This window comes from Poecilia formosa, unplaced genomic scaffold (assembly GCF_000485575.1).
Source record: "Poecilia formosa unplaced genomic scaffold, Poecilia_formosa-5.1.2 Scaffold113, whole genome shotgun sequence".
Taxonomy (NCBI): Eukaryota; Metazoa; Chordata; class Actinopteri; order Cyprinodontiformes; family Poeciliidae; genus Poecilia; species Poecilia formosa.
In genome coordinates, this window is record NW_006800052.1 from 833155 (window position 1) to 853767 (window position 20613).

Below are 20613 nucleotides of genomic sequence, written 5' to 3' on the forward strand. Positions count from 1 at the left end.
TCACTGCACTGGAAAAAGTAGATTTTTTTTTAAATTGAACATGGGTAATTTCTCTTTATAACAGCACCAATACAGTTAAATATAAATTTAACCCCAGGAAGATGTGCTTGTAGGTGAATCTGAATCTAATGTTACCAAACACTCACCTGACTCCAGTGCACATGCTGGGTATAAAATGTTGATTTTCATAAAAAAAAAACAAAAAAAAAACATACTGAAGTAAATTGTGCTGTGATTATTTTAAGCAGAAAACTGAGACGACTCCATCCCACAGTGACAGATGTGAGCTTTTTCCAACTAGGTATTGGGGACACTTTTTGCCTTCTTTCAACATTCAATCCTCTGATAGTGTCCTGTTTTTTTTGTTTTGTTTTTTTTACAGACTTTCCTACAGGAACTAATATCCCATGATATGCTAAACCCTCCTGATCTCGGATCCATCCCATGTGTTGAATTGCTGAAGTGCATCGCACTAAGTGAACGATATCGGATCACACTGTCTGCCTCTCCTAAAGCCGGCCTCTGACCTTGGTGTTACTCGGGGGGAATCTGTGCCATGTGTCCCCTCAGCTGTGGAGAATTAGGCACAGACTCTTGATTTGTTTGCTTCTGACGCTTAAAGGTTTGATGCCCTCACAATTGGCATTTGATTGACACAAGTGCGTGCATGAGCTGCGGCAGAGTTGCCGTGGATGGGTCGGGATGGCCCTTGTGTTTTGGAGAGTGTAATAGCTAATCTTGCACCATGGCAGTTTTGATCCCTCTGAGTGGAAAGGGATGGAGGCATGGTGCCTTCATGTCTCCGGGATCAGCTGTGCTAAGTCTGAGCTTAAGAAGGAGATCCGGTGTGAGAGTGAAACTACAAAGGCTGCGGGCCTGAAATAGTGCAGGAAATGGGGAGAGCAAGAGCACACATGCTGCACATGTTGCTCATCTGATCCACTATAAGCTGCATACATAACATCAGAGTCAGCCATGCCAAAAGATATCAATGACTGAATGTCAGTCCTGGTGGCAGCATATTGGACTGCATTGGTTCACAGTGCCCCCTGCTGGCAGATAGTCAGCGAACACCCGACGTAGCTTGACATTTTTGTTCATAATATGCAAAGATAGAGAAGATTTTAACCTTTTTTATTTAAAAAAAAAAATCAGAAAAACTTTATTTCTAAAACCTTCATAAAATACTTTAAGTCATAAAAGTTTTATTTAGGATACCAACAGAAACGGTAAAAAACAGTTTCTATCTATCTATCTATCTATCTATCTATCTATCTATCTATCTATCTATCTATCTATCTATCCATCCATCCGTCCGTCCGTCCGTCCGTCCGTCCGTCCGTCCGTCACATATGTTATATTAACAATAATCTAATTTTAGATCTGTTCCATATAAATCTGACATTGCATATCAGTACCAATAACAAGAATAAATTAATTGATTTCCTAATGCAGGAAACTAATCAGCCTTTAAGGAAAACAGGAGCCATATCTGAGAAAGAGAAGATTATTTTATTGTTTTTATTTCAATGTTTCCAAAGGAGAGAGAGCAAAGAGAGGATCGTTTGAGAATCAGAAGGAGGTGACAGGAGGGAAGCGATGAGGAAAACATGATTTTTTTTTTGTTTGTTTTTTTTGTAGTTGTCGTTCCATTTTATTATTTTTTTTTCTCTCAGCAACAAATCTTCAGGAAAGGAAAGTACTCTCAGCAAAAACCCTGGCTGTATTTTGTCTGTGTTCAGCACTCACTGTTTTTAGCAGAACAGATCAGGAAGAAGCACCACGACCATACGCGTTTGACCTTTTTCCTTCTTTCAAGATGGTCATTCAGAAATAAATTGAAGGAAAAAAAACAAAGTAAAAGTAAAACTCCTCTGCCTTTCCACTTTTGGCCATTGCAGTATGCAGTTTGCAGATCTTAGGAAATACAGCTTTGTGATGTAATTTCAAATCCCAGAATCCCACACAATTCTTTAATTTTGAAGTCGTTTTAAGCTCATCCAAAGTGTTTGGGACGTGCAAAGTTTTTAATCTTTGCAGACTGCGTGTTGTGAAAGATCTGTCAAAAATACAAACTGCTGAGGAACTCAGAGGAACTTCGTTTTGAGTGTCTAAAATGGAGCATTGCTTGTCACGTTGTGGAAAAAAAAGAAACACCAGAAGAAAAAGCAAAGACAAATTGGGATAAAAATTTCAAAAGCATTTCTTTTTTTTTTTTCCCATTTCGATGATTATGAGGAGGAATGCTGCACATGGGAGACAAATGGCAGAAGTCCTGTTTAGCCAGCTCCTGAGCGTGGCTTCTGGTTCGCAGCGTTCAGTCTGGCGAGAAGGGGCTTTACCTGCAAACCCAACAGCACCAGCTGACTCCAGCAAAACCGTGAGGTAGATAACCGGTCACACCGACCACAAGAGTAAAACAAAGCCTCCAAAGTAGATGCCCATTGGGTGTAGAACTTGTAAAGTCATAAAGGTACGGCTCCTGTTTCATGTTTTAGACCATTTAAAAAAAAAAAAAAAAAAAAAAAAAAAAAAGGAAATAGGAAAAATAAGGAATCACCGTGCTCTCAGTTGGTCACCTTTGTTCTTAGTATTGCCGTGGAACTCTCATTGTCTTTATTGCTACCAAAACGACTTAGATAGCGAAACACTTCATGGAAAGCTCCATGATTTCACACACACAATTGATCAATTGGAATAGAAGAATGACACCTGATCGAGTTGGATGAAAGAGTGTTGGACGATGTTCAATGTTACGTGAGGAAGGCACCGTTTCCAATAATAAATTCATTAATTTCCTAGTGAAATGGTCGTCTGCGTTAGCTTTCAAGTGCAGCTGGGACACGCGTGTCGTCAGCTATTCGCTCTCCTGCAGCTCTGAAAACCTAAACGAAGTGATTCTAAAAGCTTCAGTGCAAACAAGGCCCGCTAATGTCGGTCGTACACCACGAATGAAACAAGCTGTAAAATCATGGAGAACTCAGAAAAAAGGGAGGGAGAGGGAGGGTTTCTCAGTCCCATGCATTGCAAATGTCACATCATACTTGGATTCGGTGGGAAGGGGGGTTTTTACGGGGGGAGATGGGTGGGTGAAGGTGGGTGGGAGGGAGGGTGTCATTGAAAAGGAGAGTAAGAGAAGGATGTTTGTTATCAAAATAGATCTACTTTTTTTTTTTTTTTTAAAATCACTTGATTTCCCCGTGATTAGCCGACTGTTTGAGTCCATTTAAGTTGTGTTCAATTCCCACTAAAAATGTCGGGGCTGTGCAAAAAAAACGTTTGTGTATCTGGTCCAATCAGGGCAGGCGGTCGCTTTTTATCCCTGCGATATCCTCAGCAACTTCCCAACTGCCCTCCGGCTCACAGAGCTGTAATGTGGCCTGGAAAATACAATTAGATTACTAATATTAGTTTTGTTTTCTTTTGTGCAAACTAATCCGTTTAGTTTTACACAATTTACATGGAAAGTTCATAAAAGCAGCCTTTAAATGAATAGTTTTATTTTTCATCAATATATGTCAACATTAAAAAAACACATAAAAAATTTATTTAAAAAAAAAACGTGCTTTAGTTTCAATCATAAACTAAAGCACACTGTTTACCTGTGCATTACTTGCTGAGTTGACTGTAAGGAGACGAGTTGTTGGAAGAGTCCACTTGCTGCAGCGTGCCGTTTTCCTGCAAAGCAAGAGCAGCATCTCTCATTTAGAGCCCGATAATAACCCCCCTCTGTGTGAGAAAATTGATGGTTTTGGAGGACGAACGCTTCAAAAGCAACTCGGGGCTTTTATGAATCGAGGACTTCTGGACAAGGCACGGGCTGCTGTCATTTTCTGATGTAATTACTGCTTTTAAATGTGTTGCATTTAAACGGATGCTGCGCGGAGGGCGATGTGAAACGACTTTACGGAGAACTTACAGCTGCTGTCTGCAGTGGGGGGTACTGTGGCATGTAGGCTCCCTGGACCCCGGGGTTGGCAGCGATGTACTGTGAGACACAGAAGAAAAATAAAATGAAATACTCACTTTTGCTCACTGTGTACTCTATAGTATCAAATGCATAGGAATGGAGACATGAGAACATTATATTCCTACTGCACTATGCAAATGCATTGGAACTATATGAAAAAGTGTGAAGGGGGTATTTTAAGACGATGCTGTAGCAATACTTTTATTAACACAAAACTACGTATGTAACTGGTTTACTGTAATAAAACCTACAAAGAGTATAATTGTGGAGACTCTTCTCTGTTTTCCCCTTTCTCCCAAAGGGGAAATTATAGAAAATGCACGTGTCAGCCATTTTGGATAATGAGATCTGGTTTCCAACATCAGAACATTTTCCACATAAATTCTAATTTCTGATTTCTGGATTGAAATAAAGCAGAGCATAGCGACTCGTAACCTCTGGACACAACCCCACTATTTAGATTGTCTGAAAAAAAAAAAAAAAAAAGCTAAATGAGGGAACCTTATCTAACAAATGATTGTGAGTGCGTTTATGTTTGAAAGTCAGACAAATGAAAAAGTTTCCCATGTTAAAAAGCCTCAAAAGAACAGCAGTTCGACATGCTTTTACATCTCCTGCAAACTTTAATGTTATACGCAGAGTGTTGAAGACGGTGTTAAATCTAAAAACAAAAAAGAACAAAAAAATAATTAAATAAGTGTAATGGAGTTAGTCCCACACACCGCTCCCGTGTTTCCCAACGACAGCTGGCCCATCTGCTGAGTTATCATGGCTGTGGGATGCATTGACATGGAGGGATCCACAGAGGGAGACATCACAGCAGCCTGCGGCACAAGGCAGTTCAGCTTTAGCATCATGTGACATGATAAAGAGTTTTGCCAAATCAGTCTTCACTCTGCAAGAACAAAAACAGCAAACCCCAAGCAAAAAAAAACAACAACAACAAAAACACACAACAAACATGGACAAAAATATACCAAAAACAAAAAAACATACAGGTGCAGTCAACTGACAGATGATGTGATAATTTTTTGCCATATCTGTGAGTGTGTACTTATTAACCACTGGATGTGCTTTGCAGTCAGGTTTGATGCTCAAAAACCACCAAAAGTGTTCATTTGGCAGCTTGTCAATTTTCAAATGGAGTGGGCTCCTTTAAACTTTAATGCCTTTCGGGAACAGTTCATTTCCCAGCAGAAAGTGTGTGTGTGTGTGTGTGTGTGTGTGTGTGTGTGTGTGGTGGGGGGAGGGGACACAGCAGCAGACACTTGTTCCAGTGGAAACCATCTGTTGGAAGAGTCAAAGAGTCACAAGACTGTCTCTGCTTCAGGCATTTCCTGCTGGATCCACAGAGACGGCGCAGGGGAAGGGAGGGCTGAATGTCTCCTTAGTTATTCCCGTTCTCTTTCATTGCTCTCCCCATCACACACTCCAACACACACTCCGACAGAGAGCGGCTGTACCCCCACAGCCTGTGTCAGCGTGGTCTTTCCCCACATTATGTTTAGGGAACTTTGAGTGTTGGGTTGACTGTGTCAGCAGAGCGGGGTGAATAAAGAGCGAACAGCACTGAGCTCAGCCCTTTAGCCTCAACTGCACCACACATGCACACACACACACGCACACACACACACCCATTTCCTGTATGCATAACATGGTGTTGGAGGACTGTTTTATATATATATATATATATATAGATAGATAGATAGATATATTCTGTTCACTTACTGGGTGTTGCATGATGTATGGTTGATGCGCCACCCAAGAATGGCTCTGAACCTAACAGAGGGTGAGAAAGCGAAACACACAAAAGATAAGAAGCATTCATGTTACCCACAATTGGATGCCATAAGCCGCAGTTTGTGTGCGTGTGTGTGTGCGTGCGTGTGTGGGTGTGGGCGTGTGTGTGTGCAAATCAGGAAATAGACATAAGCAAATATCAGAAAGATATTTATCAGTGTTTGAATTTGTTTGAATTTTTTTAATTCAAACACTGTGAGGTTGTTCATTCACAATTCTTAAAAAAATAAAATGTTCAAACCGTTCAGCTTTTAGTGTGCATGTCTGTTTCACTGATGAGCTCAGAAAGTTTCCTGTGTACTGTGGAGCTGTGTCAGTGTGATTAGTCATTCCTATTAACTTTAGTCATCTGCTGTGGCTGAATTACTAACAACCTGAATAAAATGCTGCCTTTTTTCTCCCGTTGTTGGTAAGAGTCTCCTCATATAATCGCTCTTCTGTTGAAAAATCCCCAGTATATTTTTTGACAGCTCTCTTAAATGTGATATACAAATCAATTTCAGACTTTTAAATAGTTATTCCTACTTTCATAGCGATGTTACTATAAATTGTTATATTTGTTTGTTTTTTTTAACTGCGGCCAGTAAAACCGCTGCCTCTTTTTCTTTAAAATATGAGCATATAAAACAAATACTGGCCTCACTCACTAGCTTTATATTACTTTTGTTATTTAAATATTTTATTGGTAGTTTTGAAAATTCTAAATTATATGACATTTTTATAGTAAAGTCTGAGAACTAGATTCCTTCAGGCGATGTATCCATAGTAATGCGGTATCATTATCCCAGTAAACATCTCCTTGAGGTAACAATTTCTTATCTATGGAAATATGTATCTATGAATTAAAAACAGTAGAGAGCTGAGAAACTTTCTAAACTAATGATAGTAAAGCTCCAATAGTTGCTTGGTTTATGTAGATTTATTTGAACTTGTTATTATTTCTCGATGTTGCTCTTTGTGTCTGCCATTTTTTATTAATAATTTTTTTTGCTCTACCACTCTTAATTAGGGTAGTTTTTTTTTTTTTTTTGCTAACCAGCAACTTGTTGCAACATCTATTTTTCTTCAGGACTGTGAGAAAACAACAATTCCTGAATCTTGATTATGCTTAATTTCGAGCTTTTATTGCTCATTCTACCATTTCAGAGCACTGGTTGAGTTTTAGACTGCTGGTGTCCACCAGAGGGCTCTTGGCCTTCTAACCTTAAAACACTCAAACCTAAAAAAAAAAAAAGAAAACTTAACAGGTGCAACAGTGACAGGTTAAGGTGGAGTTTTATTGGAAATGGACCAACTGCCAATTAAAGCCAAAACAACATGTCCTGGGACATAAGTGAGCTGTCTGAGTGTTCCTGCTGACAGAGCTGTGAAGGTGTGCAGCTTCACTTCTTGACCCAGAGAAGTAAAAAGTCTCTGATTTTTATGTTTTGTCAAATGTTTCCCTATTTTAATTGAAGCTCTTATTTTATCCAAATATAACATTGTCAGAAGGTTAAATCTGGCACAGTAGTATCAAATAAAAACTATTGCAAAACAAAAAAAAGTAAAAAAAAAAAAAAAAAGAAACAACAAAAACTTCTATTCCAAACTAGGAGCAAATCTTTGATCTGTTTGCTAGAATTAACAAAAATAACTCTTGGCAGAAATCTTATATTTCTCCGCATTATTTCACTTCCACAAATGCACGCTTTAATAAGAGATTATTTAACGTCTAGCAGATCAGCCTGCTTTGCATTTTTAAGAACAGCAGTCGATCGCGACCCAAGGCTGTAAGTGTTTCAGATATGGTTTAACACCTTTTCTTGCAACTCTTGCTCCTGAGCAAGTGGGAAATGACGAAAACCCTCAGGCTCATGCAGTGAATGACACGCCTTAAAATGCACACTGAAGTCAGCAGAGAAATGGAGAAAATCCAGACTTTGCTTGTTTGTTTGTTGCGTCTGTTTTATGTTTATGTTGATTTATTAAAATGACTCTTTGAATACCTGATAAGCAGAGACAGGAGACATGTATGGAGACATTGCAGGCTGCACAGTCATTATTCTATTGGTCACCGGATACGGAGAGGGATAATATCTAGAAAAAAAAATAAAATAAAACACAACAATATTGTTATAATTGTTCAATGAACTCAGAAATAACTAATGTGAAGCTTAAAGCTATTAAAATGTTCAGAAATCTTATAATAATTTCTGAAAAACTAAAAGTAATTAATCTGTTACTAACCACAATTTTAAAAGTACAAGTAGAGTTGAATGTTTACAGTCAATGTGATGACATTGGTATGGCCTTTATTTAAAAAAATAAATAAATAAACATGTATCATGCTTTTCTACACAGAGTAAATTGTTACATATTAACAGCAAGTTTTGGAGGTAAAGATCAGAACATCAAGTTATTAAGTAATTGAACAGGCCAGAGCGCTAACTTCATTTAATAGAGGACCAGTTTTCACTGGGGGAAAACCCGCCAGCATTCCACTGTTAAAGTTATTTGTCCAAACAAATAAAAATACCAAGACTGACTTCAGAGCATTTTCTCGCAGAAGGTTTTAAAGGACTGGACAAACTTCTATAAAGAGAGGGTAACTTACCCATTCTGTATGGCTGCTGTGGAGGGGTCATAGGTCAGCGTCATGGCACCCTATGGCAACGAAGAAAAAGTTCAGACTAATTCTGACTCAAATGATACTCATCGTTCCTTTTTATGAAAACAGTTTTACAATGTTGTCTGGAAATGACTTAAATAGTTTCTTTTTCACAGAAATTGTACAGCAGTCAAAAGGGGTTCTTTTCAAACCTTTTTTTTTTTTAAATAATTCATAACCAATATCATCTTATGAAATGTGCAATGTGCAACTAGAATAGTTTCCTAATTTGACATACTGGTTCTTGTCAATTAGTTTTTTACCAACCATAGTTCAACCCACGTGAACTCATAATGCTCCAGCTGATTACTGGAATGGCAGGACTAATTGTTTCAAATGTGTTTCTAAAAGTCAGAAAAAAAATCCATATAGTTTTCTGAGTTTATCATAATGTCCCCCCAAATAGCCCAGCTGATGAAAATGATGTTGGGCTGTTTGATTTGATTCCATGTAAAGATGTGATTTTTTTTTTCCCCTTAATATTTCTTGAACAGATTTTCAAGAATTTTGAAAACTTGTGAAAATTAAGAAGCACCAATCCATACATGTTGCGCTTCCTCTATGCAGGATGGTGGGGGACAGAAAGCCAGTCCATCATAAGGCAACACAGAGACATGAGGTGCAGGCATTCATGCATACTCACACACACTCACTCACACGCGCACACACACACACACACACCTAAGGCGTAATTAAAGCAGCTAATTGACCTAACATGCTTTTGGACTGTAGGAGAACCTGGAGAGAACTCACGTTCTTTATTTATGCACAAGAAAACCTAAGACCTTTTTTGTGCACAACCATGTAGCAAACATTTTTATACAGCATATAACCTTTTCTAGTTAAGTTGTTTGATTTTGAGGTTCATGTTCCTAAAAGTTTAGGAAGTACCTTTATGTTAGTGATCCTGAGATGCTAACACTTGCTTACAAAATCACTTATTTCTTTCCTGTCCACTGCTGGTGGCAACAAGCAGCTAATCGGATTAGTTTGAATTGGCTTTTCAGTCCAATCTTCAGTTTTTTTTTCCCCCCCCCAACACTTATGAAACAAAATAAAAATTTAGATTCACCGAATCACTATGTTGTTTTGGACATACTTTGTTAATTTAAATAACTGAATCTATTTTAAATGCTTTAGAAAATTACAAATCCATTACTTATTTAAAAGTAGGCTGATTTCTCAATACAAAGGGTTTTAAAAGTGAGCTTTTAAATAGGTTAAAATATCATACTAACAAAGCAGTGATCAAAATCACATACAGTAAATAATAAAAGAGCATTTTATACATACTAGTCTGAGGTCGCCTGTCTGTCCGTTGGGAACGTATCCGCTGTGAGCATGTTTCTTTCTTTGACTGTCAGCAAACTTACACAGCAAAGGTTGAGACGGTCCTGGAAGACAACAATGTCACCACACAGGCAACATGAAATTATTACTGTTATTAATCCACTTTAAATAAAATAGACTTAAAAACAAAGGTCATTTACCCAGAGCTCCGGAGGCTAATTTGATGAACTTGCCATTAAAGTGGGAGATGACTGCATTGCACTGCTCCGTCGTGTCCATCCTGTAAGAGAGACACGAAAGCTGACACACCCACTGGAACAATGTCTTTTTAATATAAAGTGTTCATGTTCTGCATAGCTACAACATACACTAAAATAACATTCTTATCCTTTACTTCTTATTTTTTTATTTTTTTTTTTTATTTCAAACAATGTTAAAAGCAGCTTTTTGGTGCACTACGGTTTTTCCTCACAGATCGCTGTGTTTGCCGGTCCTCTATTATTTTTTTTGCGCGCACAAACAGCAGCTACAAATAGTCGAAGCTGAACACCAGATCACATAAAGCGGCGAAGCGCTGAAGGCTTATGCCGCAAATACTTCAAAGGTGATTCATCAGGCAAGAAGCGGATGTGCTTCCTTTCAGCGTATCCTGCGACAGACCTGGCAAAGCCCACGCCTCTGCTGTTACCGCTGTAGTCCCGGAGGATTCGAGTGGAGACAACCTGACCGAAGGGCTGCAGCATCTTCTCCAGCTCTCTCTCATCCACCGACAGAGGCAGGTTGGAAATGTAAAGGTTTGTGGGGTCCTGCTCCTGCTGCTGCTCAGAGACAGGAAGAGAAAGTGTGAGAATGTTACATCCCAGAAAGAAAGAAAAAAAAAAGGAAAGAAAGAAAGAAAGAAAGAAAGAAAGCTAAAACAGATAATTCACTTTATCTTCACTGACAAACGGATGAGTCAGAACGCTGACTTTGCTCGGGTTTTGGTCAAGGGAACGGTTGGGTTAAGCAAACATTTTTAAGCTCTTCTGCACACAAACATGTAACCGCACACAGCGCATCCCACTTCATCTGCTCTGAGCAGCCGCTCGGCGCCTCTACGGTCTCTCCTGGAAACAGCACGAGAGCGCCGTCGCCATAGCTACTGCAACACACAACCGGTGTTCTGCCATGTTTGATAAAAACTGAGCAGCCACATGCAGATCTCCTGAGAGGAGCGATTCATCAGCGAACAGCAGCACACATACACATGCAGAAAAACGATTGGACTAAAAGAGATTTCATGCTGCTGCTGGTATTTGAGAGAAGCAAGTTAAGAAGATGCATAAATATCCCCTTTCTTTATGGTGCTTAAGTGCTAAATGTCTCTGCCTTCATAGACTTCTGGTAAAACTGTGGAATTAATGTTATTTTAGACAACAGGAATGTAAAAATGCATATGTAAGCAGCGTGGTTGATAAATTGTTGTGCCATTATGTCACTGGGGTCAGAGGAGGAACAACACGCCGGCTAAAACACGTTCAGCTTCAACATGCAACCGACAAGGACGCAAACAGTCAAAAAAGGACAACGTCAAAGGAAAGGTTCGAAAGCATGAAAAGTATGCACACACACACACACACACACACGTAGACACACACACGTAGACATGCAGGCGTGTCCGTATCAAACTTACCTTTGCCATCTGGGCCTGAATGCCGCTGGTTTTCAGAGCATGTACTGCCTTTAGAGCAGCAGCCGGGCTGTCGAAGTCCACAAAGCCGTAACCTGATGTTTGTGGGACAAGATTTCCATCAGCAGACATTAAACCAAGAGAACATTCAATGATTCCAACAATTTCTGCTGTCGGCATTGCGGATAAGTCGCTTACACCAAATAATTTTGCACGACACAAATAAATAAAAATCACCGTATAAAATATTCAGACTATTTGCCGTGTGGTAATTAGGTTCTGTAAACCACATGAGGGTCGTGGTATATGCCAGCGAGCCTGACAAGTCCAAGACGTTGTGAAGTGGATATTCTTTTTTGCAGAACATCCAAGAACATTGTTTTTTGCTACACAAGTCAATGCCCTTCAAGGAAACATCATCTCCACTAAAGGGTACACTAGCAAAGGCCTCCTTTACTTCTGATCAGGACTTCCTCTTGCTTTCTAGGATCTCCATGGACATTTGAAGGCTACTTGAATGTAACAAATGTACACAGTCACATTTCAGTGTGAAGACAATGATGACACTTCGGTTTCTTTCTGACTTTGTTTTTGCAAAGTCGCTGCCACAGTTACCACATTTGCACAAGGGTATCTGAAAATACATCAGTTCACTACGGTACTCTATGGCTCACCCACTGCAGCTATGACAGCTTCAGCACTTCTGGGAAGCTTTCCACCATAGTTGGGAGTGTGTTTATGGGAATTGTTGACCATTCTTCCAGAAGTATGTAGGTCAGGCACTGGTGTTGGGGAATCAGCGTACCGCATATGTTCTAGTTTGTTCTGTCCTGACTCAAATGGTGGATTCTTTAAGGAATCTGTGCAGACCAGTCGAGTTCTTATGGACTTTGCTTTTTGCCCTGGAGTGCATGAAACTGTCCAAAATGTCTTTATATGTCGAAGCACCAAGGGTTCATTTCACTAGAACTAAGGGACAGCCCCGCATCATACTCTGCACCAAACTTTGCACCTGACACGATGATGTCAGGGAATTACCAACTTCCTGGCCAGTCCTTAACCCTTACCCATCCAATGGGTTTCCAAACAGAAAGGAATGATTCATCCCTACAGAGAAAAATGACTCTTCTAGAGCCCAGAGGAGAATGTTTTACACCACTGCAACCACAAGGTTTTACAATCGACGTCATGATGTTAGGTTTACATGAGACTTTCCTTTGCCACATGAAGTCTGCAGGCCTGTAGCTATGGACTCTACACAAAGTTCTCTGAACACTATGTGCCTCAGCTTTTGCTGACCCCACGCTGTGATTTTCATTATCAATCACCGCCGTTATATTTTAAGTAAAAGCATCAAAACATTTCTCCAGCAGTAATGAGAGGATGCAAGGAAAGGGCTTTCCCTTTCGTGACTCAGTATGGTGAATCAAAGGCGGCGAGAACAGATCACACATCGTGGATAAGGTACGACTGTTGCTACAGGTTGCTGTAGGGATTTTTAACAGTAAGGTGTGGTTTTCTTTCCTTTTTATTTTTGTAAGTGGCCAATCTCTAGATAGGCAGAGTCAATGATACAAACCAGGTACTACACTAAGTCTGGTATTGTGTAAAGATAAAAATAATATATGTGTGCTTGTTAACTTCAGTACACTTACTTTTGAGTTGTATGTAGTGGGTAAATGGAGACCTGAATTCCTAATAGTAAATTATATGAATCATTGATAGCTTAATATATGCACAATGACATGATGAAACTAGATAACATGTATTTTTTTTCACATCAACTTCTGTAACTTTACTTTAAACTGGAAAACATGCCATTTTTCTTTGTCATTTTCAAGTATGATCTCAATGTTTCCCTGTAACACAGCGAGCCACTGTTTTCTGCTGATTCCACGAGGAGAGAGAATGTGTCTGTAGATCCTCTAAACCTGTCTGTCTGGGATAATCCATCTTAATCTGCTTTTGTTTTTGTCAAACTTTTGTTACCATGGAAGCGCAGCAAAGATTTTGCATAATTCAATCTGCCTCAATGTGAAGTCACAGAAGTTTGACGAGAACGGGAACAGAATCCTTCATGGTCAGCCCTCACAAAGACCGGTTATCAGGCTAAACAACTAATCCATTTATGAACACTTAGGATATTGATACAAACCAGATGCTACCTCGAATGGCTCGAAACATACATATATTCTCCTAGCTGCTCTCAACAGAGACTGAACATACTAAGCAGCTGAGGTAGCTGACCTTTGCATTTGTTGGTCGTCTTGTCGAGGATCGCCTTGGCCGACTGAATCTTTCCATACCTGTGTAGACAACAAAATGCACATTACTGTCAAAGAACACTCATCTAAAAAGGTTTGACTGGAGATAGCATCTTTAACTGATGTTGATGGCAATTTCCGTTCGTTCCCAAAGGAAGGAATACATTTTTGAAGAGTAGAATAGTGCTTTCTCTGCAAGGTAGACTCAGTCATTTTTACTTAAGCCTACATACCTTTAATCTTAGTCAGATCTCCTGTTTCTATCACACACTGTTTACAAATGCATCTTTGTTTTTGTGTTTTTTCCCCCACATTTAATACACTCACAATTAAAGCTTTGTGGGTTTTGTGGGTTTTGTAGCCCTACACAAGAAACCAAATAACTTAAAGAAACACCAAAGCAGCATATAAAGTCTGCAAAAAACATTTCTCACCAACGTTCTTTGATATGACTAATTTTTGAATAACTGCATGATGCTGATTTGTGAAACCGGCGTAATGAATCGAAAATGTTGTGGAAAAATGTTGCCATTCCCAGCAATCCCTCTGAAATAAAAAGAAGTAATCAATAGGTTGTTTCTGAAGCTTGCACACTCAATTCCTTCAACGTTAGCAGAAGCATAGTTCTAAAAATATTGTTCTAGTTCTGGAAGTAGCAGGCGGCACTAGCAATTACTAGCAATATTATTAGCAATATTGTGTTTTAAAAAGGCATTTACTTTTGACATTTTACATAAATGAAATATTTGTTGCCACTTTTTCAAAGAGCCCAATGACCCCTGAAGGTCCGATCCAAGAAGCGGTCCTGCTATGGGCAACGACTTACCAGGCAACATAAAGCCATTCATGTTAATGGAGAGGAGCTACGCTCTCCATCAAACATATTTTTCCAACAACCTTAGTATAATTCTATCACCTCAGGCTTTATTTTACATCTGGCTGAAATGTGACACAAACTGAGAGCTGCTGTGTGGATTTGGAGGCCATGCAGACTGAATGTCTCGCTCATTTCAACATGCGTACTGTGTTGCTATGAAAAGCGGTTTCGTTTCTGCTTTTGTGCTGGCAAACACCATTGGGAACAAGAACAAAACACAAGCAAACAGGACACAAACAGCTGCCGCCGCTGCTGGTTATATGGCTGGGTGCCTCTTCCTCCAATATGCGATTGATTTAAAAGGAAAAACAAAGACAAAAATCCACTAATTATGGCGTCCACCACATTAACCACTTGGACTCAAGTCTGTAGTATTAAGTTATATGAAACATGTCCACTGGACGGCTGTCTTTTCTCTATAAAACAATATTTTTACACATACCGTTGGTGAGTTCCTGCTTTTACATATGTATTTGTATTTATAGACAACTGAATGTTTTAGCACTTATGCATCGCTGTGCATTATGGTCTAAACCAGAATCTATTTAAAAACAATTTTTAAAAAATGAAACCAGATTTTCAGCAAAACAAAACAAGGTCTGCAATTCTTTTCTATTTAATTTCAATTTATCTACAGCTTAACTATGTAAAACCGCTATTTAATTCAGTGCATGTTTCAACTGGTATAGTCCTTATAAATATGTAAATAGGCTTATTTTCAACTTGCTACAAGAAGCCTTGCTGAGCTGTTGAATTTTGCAGGTTTTTTGGTTTAAAATTTGAACATTTCAAAATGTCCTCCAATGTGACACATTTTTCCTTCAGCCTGCACCTGTCAGCTCAGCGTAGCACCAACACTGGAAAAAAAAATGCAGCAAAATGTAATTTAATTCTAAGAGCTGTTTTCTACCGTGTTCTCTAATCCAGAGTTTCCCCAAACATTTTTAACTCATGCAACAACAAAATGACAACAGAAACGATAGCTGCAAACCCAGTTATTGTTCTTTAAAGTACAAAAACACAATTAATAAATCAATACAAAAACACCCCCAAACAGCCACTATGCTGCTTTTTAATAATTTATTATGGCTGCTTTTAACAACAATAACAACAACAACAACAACAACAACAACAACACGTTTAATAGAAGCTTTTAGAAATCACATTAAGACTGAATGTCATTTATGGGGATACCCTTAATATCTCAAAATAGTGTTTCAAGACTTTGTAACCACATCTCTAAAACGGGAGCATGACAGTGGCGTGGCATCATTCGCACAAGTGTGAACCTTGGTTCGGTGCTGGCTCACAACATCCTGATTATTTCTGAATATTAAAGTCGCCATAGTTAGTTTACGTCATTGAGTGAATGTGGGGATCATTAAAACCTGACTGTGTCACATCTATAAAGAAAACTATTAGAATTATGAATAATTGGATAGGCATCTATTTTGGCTATAATTGTATGACAGGTGGTAGACATTAATACAGTTACACACTTGCTTAAAAATTCAAAATAATAAATGTTTCAATGTTTACAATCCAAGAAATTAACTGACTGAAATGTAAAACTGTCCGATTAAGAAAAATATTAGACGCAAAATGAAGTATGTGTCTTTTATTGACGTCACTTTTTGGTTTCATTTTATTTTTTAGGTAAATAGAAAAACAAAAATCCAGCGATTTTCACTCCAAAGCAGACTGGGGAACTTTAGAGTAATAAATTCATAGCTAGAATAATTTAAAAAAATAAATGAATAAATAACAAAGATTAACTGACTGCAGTTAAAAACTAGGTCTCCTTCTTTCAGCAACGAAAACTTGCAAGATCCCTTTTGTTCCATGGTGAATTAAAAATTCACTTTCTGCGAAAATCAAACTGCTTCATTAAAACACAGCATACTTAATGTATCTGATAAGAGGATGTTATTTTGGGGTTTTAAAAACGACGATGGCACTTTGAACTTGATGATGAAAAACTTTCCCTGCTACTAATCTAGCTTCTCTTTTTAAGAAGTACAAATAAATCTATGTTTGCATGCAAAGCAGGGCACTGACGTTAAGACTGTGAACATTTTCCAATCTCTAACATCAGAGAATCAGAGATTCCAAATTATGGAGATGTGATGCGTTGCATTGGCTGCAAAAGACACCATGTATCTTATTTGCACTAGTGTGTCTTATGTTAGACTATAGTGCTTTTCAGGCAGCATTGCAGTTTCGCATCACTAACATACTTGTTTTGGGATCTTCAGCCCACTTCCAATGATGTATCTCCAGAAGCAAAAAGCTTAAAGAGATCATTCAGCTTCTTTTCATCTTACCATGGAGAGATTATATAAGCCATATTTCCTGAAGGCAGGAGGGACACATTCTTGTCAAAGAAACACTCCAAACAGTCTGCAGAAAAATCTGAATTACCCCTTTAAATGTCTCTTCAGCACGTTTTGGACTCTCTTTACCTTGAGATGCAACGAAACCAATGTGAAATCAGACTCGAGTAAATGAACCACACCACCACCTCTTCTTATCTCAAAAAGATGTGCTTCTTTGTGCTGTTGATATCAAGCCCAGACCATCTGGACGTGTCTGCATGTACTCACTGGTGACAGAGTTTGACCAGATCCAGGTCTGTGGTGGCGGGAGGCAGGCCTCGGATGTACAGGTTGGTTTTGCTGAGCTGCTCCAGGCCTGTGCTGCTGCTGTTGCTGCTGCTGCTGGGACTGGACGGAGTCATGGGGTACGACTGCACACAGGAAACTCGCTGTTAGGAAGTGTACGAGGTTCCGGATAATCTAATTTAACCAGACCGACGGCGATCACAAGAACGTCTTGGCCGTGCAGGACAGGGAGCGTTGCTTTCCTACTGCGTTAAAAGCTAGAGTTGTTGGTCAAGCATTGCTTATTAATGACCAGCACTGAACCCCGGTATACTGTTTGCAGCGGTGGAAAGACAGTAAACTAATGGCATTTTTTCCCCCCTCCCTACTACTCTGCTATACATTTCTAAAAATATATATTTTTTACAAAAACAAACATGTTACATTTCCCTCTGCTACAGTCTTACAGCAGCAGCAGACGTAAGTAATTGACTTAAGGTCCCAGTGGTGATGAAAATATGATATTCCGCCAACCAAAAGTGAAAGATTTACTATTGTGCAAGAGGTGCCTTTATGAATCACATTGTGATTAAATCGGCATTTTAACTAGTACATCCTGCTGTGGCATTCCTCAGAAACATGTCGCTTTCTTCGTGCTTGTAAGCCACTCAGCACACCCCGCACTGCCCCTGCGAAGCATTTCCTTCCCTTTACTCATTCATTAAAATCGCTCCCAGCCACCCCAAGCGCTCTCCAGAATCAGATCAAAGGCAGAATCACACCATCTGTCCATAACCAAAGGACAATCTCCTTCAAGAGCCAAAGATTATAAAACTGCACACAAGACTGTAAAAAAAAAAGAATTGAACAACAGAGCTATTCTTACAAAGGCTTGTGTTATTTTTATTTTCTTTGAATGCCACAGATGAGAAATGAATCTGAGGGGCAGTGACATCTGTGAGGTCTGCTCTGTTCTCGAACAATTAGTTGGTATGCAGCTACAAACTTTTCTGTATGGGTGGGCATAGGTGGATGGGGGGGAGGTCCACGTCCCCTTCAAAGATGCATAGGATGACATTCACAAGGGCATCTTTGCAGCTAATTACTACCAAAACCTCATTTCCTGTAGGTATTCGTTCTTAGGCTCAGCAAACCACAACTGATTTTATCTGTATTGGGGTTGAAGTTTCAACCATGTACACTTATTTTCTTTCTTCCTTTCTTGCTTAATCATCATCATCATCATCATCATCATCATCATCATAATCATTAGTAGTATAATTTTTTTTTCCCAATCCCCCATCTAAAACTATGAAGTGTGATGATCTCAGAGGTCAAAACGAAGAAAGCAAGCAGGACAAGTCCGACCCATACAGCACACTGATATATGCTGTGCTTTGCATCAGGACATAAAGTCCTCTATGGATTCGCCCAGTATTCATTAACCTATATATATAAAAAAAGGACTACAGTTACCGCCATGCATATTGACCAGAGTTGGGAACCAGTGAGTGGGCCAAACAAGGTTACTCGGACATAAGCGTCAAAGTGTCGGTGGAGCCATGGATCGGGGGGCCAGCTGCTGTTTTATCTCCTCGTGTATATCAGAGCATCTGCTTGGCAACTGCTGAGAGCGGTGGATCTGTTTACTGATGAATATAATTAATCCCGTCATATAAGGAATGAGGTGGGAATGCCATTCCAATGTCATGTGCGCCTGGTGGCATTTCAGTGCATTTAAACGCCCAGTCAAATGTGACCTAACACTAAAAGTGAGAGCGGGGAATAAAATATGTGTGGCCCTATATATGTGAATGTGTGTGTGTGTGTGTGTGTGTGTGTGAGAGAGAGAGAGAGAAAGAGAGAGAGAGTGTGTGTGTGTTTGTATTTTTGGCCTACCTGCTTTCGATTGGTCGTCTTCAGTGGGTTGCCTGTGTTTGCAAAAATCATCCCGGAGCTTATAGATGTATGTTGGATCCCTCCCTTCAAAAAAATAAAAAAGAAAAAAAAAGAAAAAAAAAGGGAAAAAAACAAGAAAAAAAATAAAAGAAATTAAATAAAAATAAAATAAAACAGAGCGCTAACCGAGCGACGATGAAAGGAGGGAAAGGGGGGAGAGAGAGGCTTTTAAAACAGCCTTTATAATATCCGCATACTGAACCGGCTGGTTAACAGCGAATAAAGCCCCGGTCCTTGATAGGTGTACTGACACATCTATAATACAGTCAGATTCACACCAGGCGATTGACCAACCCTCCGGTCCGGTTCATTGATCTACGACGTCCTGCTGCAGACCGCTCGGCTGTCCCCACCTACTACAGACCGAACCATCTCCGCCTCTACGGGGTGTTGCACGGCTCACAAACTGCGTGTTCCCCGCCTCAAAACTCCCCAACAACGTTTCGATCCGGTTGGAAATATCTACGTTTAGACCTCTGTTATATTGTCGGCGTATATTAAAAATGGCATTAAAGGCGCTTTTTAGGGGGGGATGTTTTATTTGCACGCGCGTTGCTCGCCTCTCGCGTTGTTATCGCCCGTCCGCACATACCAAGCATTCCTCACCCCCACCTCCTCCAACCACACACACACACACGCACACGCACACACACGCACACATATCCTCTTCCTCTTTATGCCCTTCCCCCCATCTAGCATGCATGACAGAGAATCAGGATGCAATGAAATATAATCAGCAGGAGGTCACAGTCTCCCTGTAAAAAACCCAACTGTGTGTTGAGGACGGAGTGGGGGACAGGATTAATAAACTGAGCAGCCAGCAAATATTTGGAAACAAAGAAGGAACCCCCAACCCCTTCCTCCTCCACCTCATCATCATCATCTCTCATTTAGTCCTTTATGTAGATTTCCTGAAATGCAGCCAGCATCTATAAGCCCAATCTATGCAGATCATATAGTTACAAAATTAGGAGATGAGGCTGAGATAAAAACACTTGCAGACCAACAGGATCATTCATAGACTGTTGGAACACGAGCTGTGTTCACAAAACATAAAGAGAATATTTCCTTACTGCTGATGAGAGAAAAAGAAAAAAGAAAAAAAAAAAGAAGCAGAACTACAGCAGCTTCAGTTTTCACTTCTTCAAACACTCCAAACCTCAATGGGTCGCCTTACGTTCAGCTTTTAGCTCTTCGTTTCTGAAGGCTTGCAGTGATCGCGAACTACAGGCAGCATACCGACCCAAACAACAGCTGAAGCACGTTAGATATTTGTCTTTTTGAAACGAAAAGTTGCCTAAGCCTGAATTCATCTTTGGGGCCGATGAAAATAAAAGGCCATCGCACTTTATTAGGTACACCTTGCTAGCACCAGATTAGATCTCCCTGTGCTTTCCGAACTGCTGTGTTTCACCGTTGCACAAATTCAACCATGTGTCAGAATCTTTCGATGGAGATTTTGGTCCACGCTTTTGGACATGATGGCATGCATCGCCACAGAGTTGCTGCTGTTTTGTTGGCTGCCCACGACGCAAAT

The 20613-nt window shown here is 39.7% G+C and overlaps 1 protein-coding gene across 2 annotated transcripts; it reads right to left on the reverse strand.

Moving 5' to 3' along the window:
• Nucleotides 1-1493: 1493 nt before the first annotated feature.
• On the reverse strand, nt 1494-19639 carry rbms1a (RNA binding motif, single stranded interacting protein 1a). Of its 2 annotated transcripts, XM_016675423.1 has the most exons (15): nt 19274-19639; nt 19017-19100; nt 17121-17263; nt 13624-13682; nt 11380-11471; nt 10368-10525; nt 9908-9987; nt 9711-9811; nt 8364-8413; nt 7756-7846; nt 5699-5749; nt 4693-4794; nt 3920-3988; nt 3603-3678; nt 1494-3380 (listed from the first exon to the last, which is right to left on the reverse strand). In XM_016675423.1, exons 2-14 carry the CDS (start codon nt 19065-19067, stop codon nt 3610-3612), a joined length of 1116 nt encoding a protein of 371 aa, XP_016530909.1. In that variant the 5' UTR covers nt 19068-19100; nt 19274-19639; the 3' UTR covers nt 1494-3380; nt 3603-3609. The 2 variants fall into 2 exon arrangements, with proteins under 2 accessions (XP_016530909.1, XP_007560173.1); XM_007560111.2 differs by lacking the exon at nt 19274-19639 and having other exon boundaries at nt 19017-19179.
• Nucleotides 19640-20613: the final 974 nt, after the last annotated feature.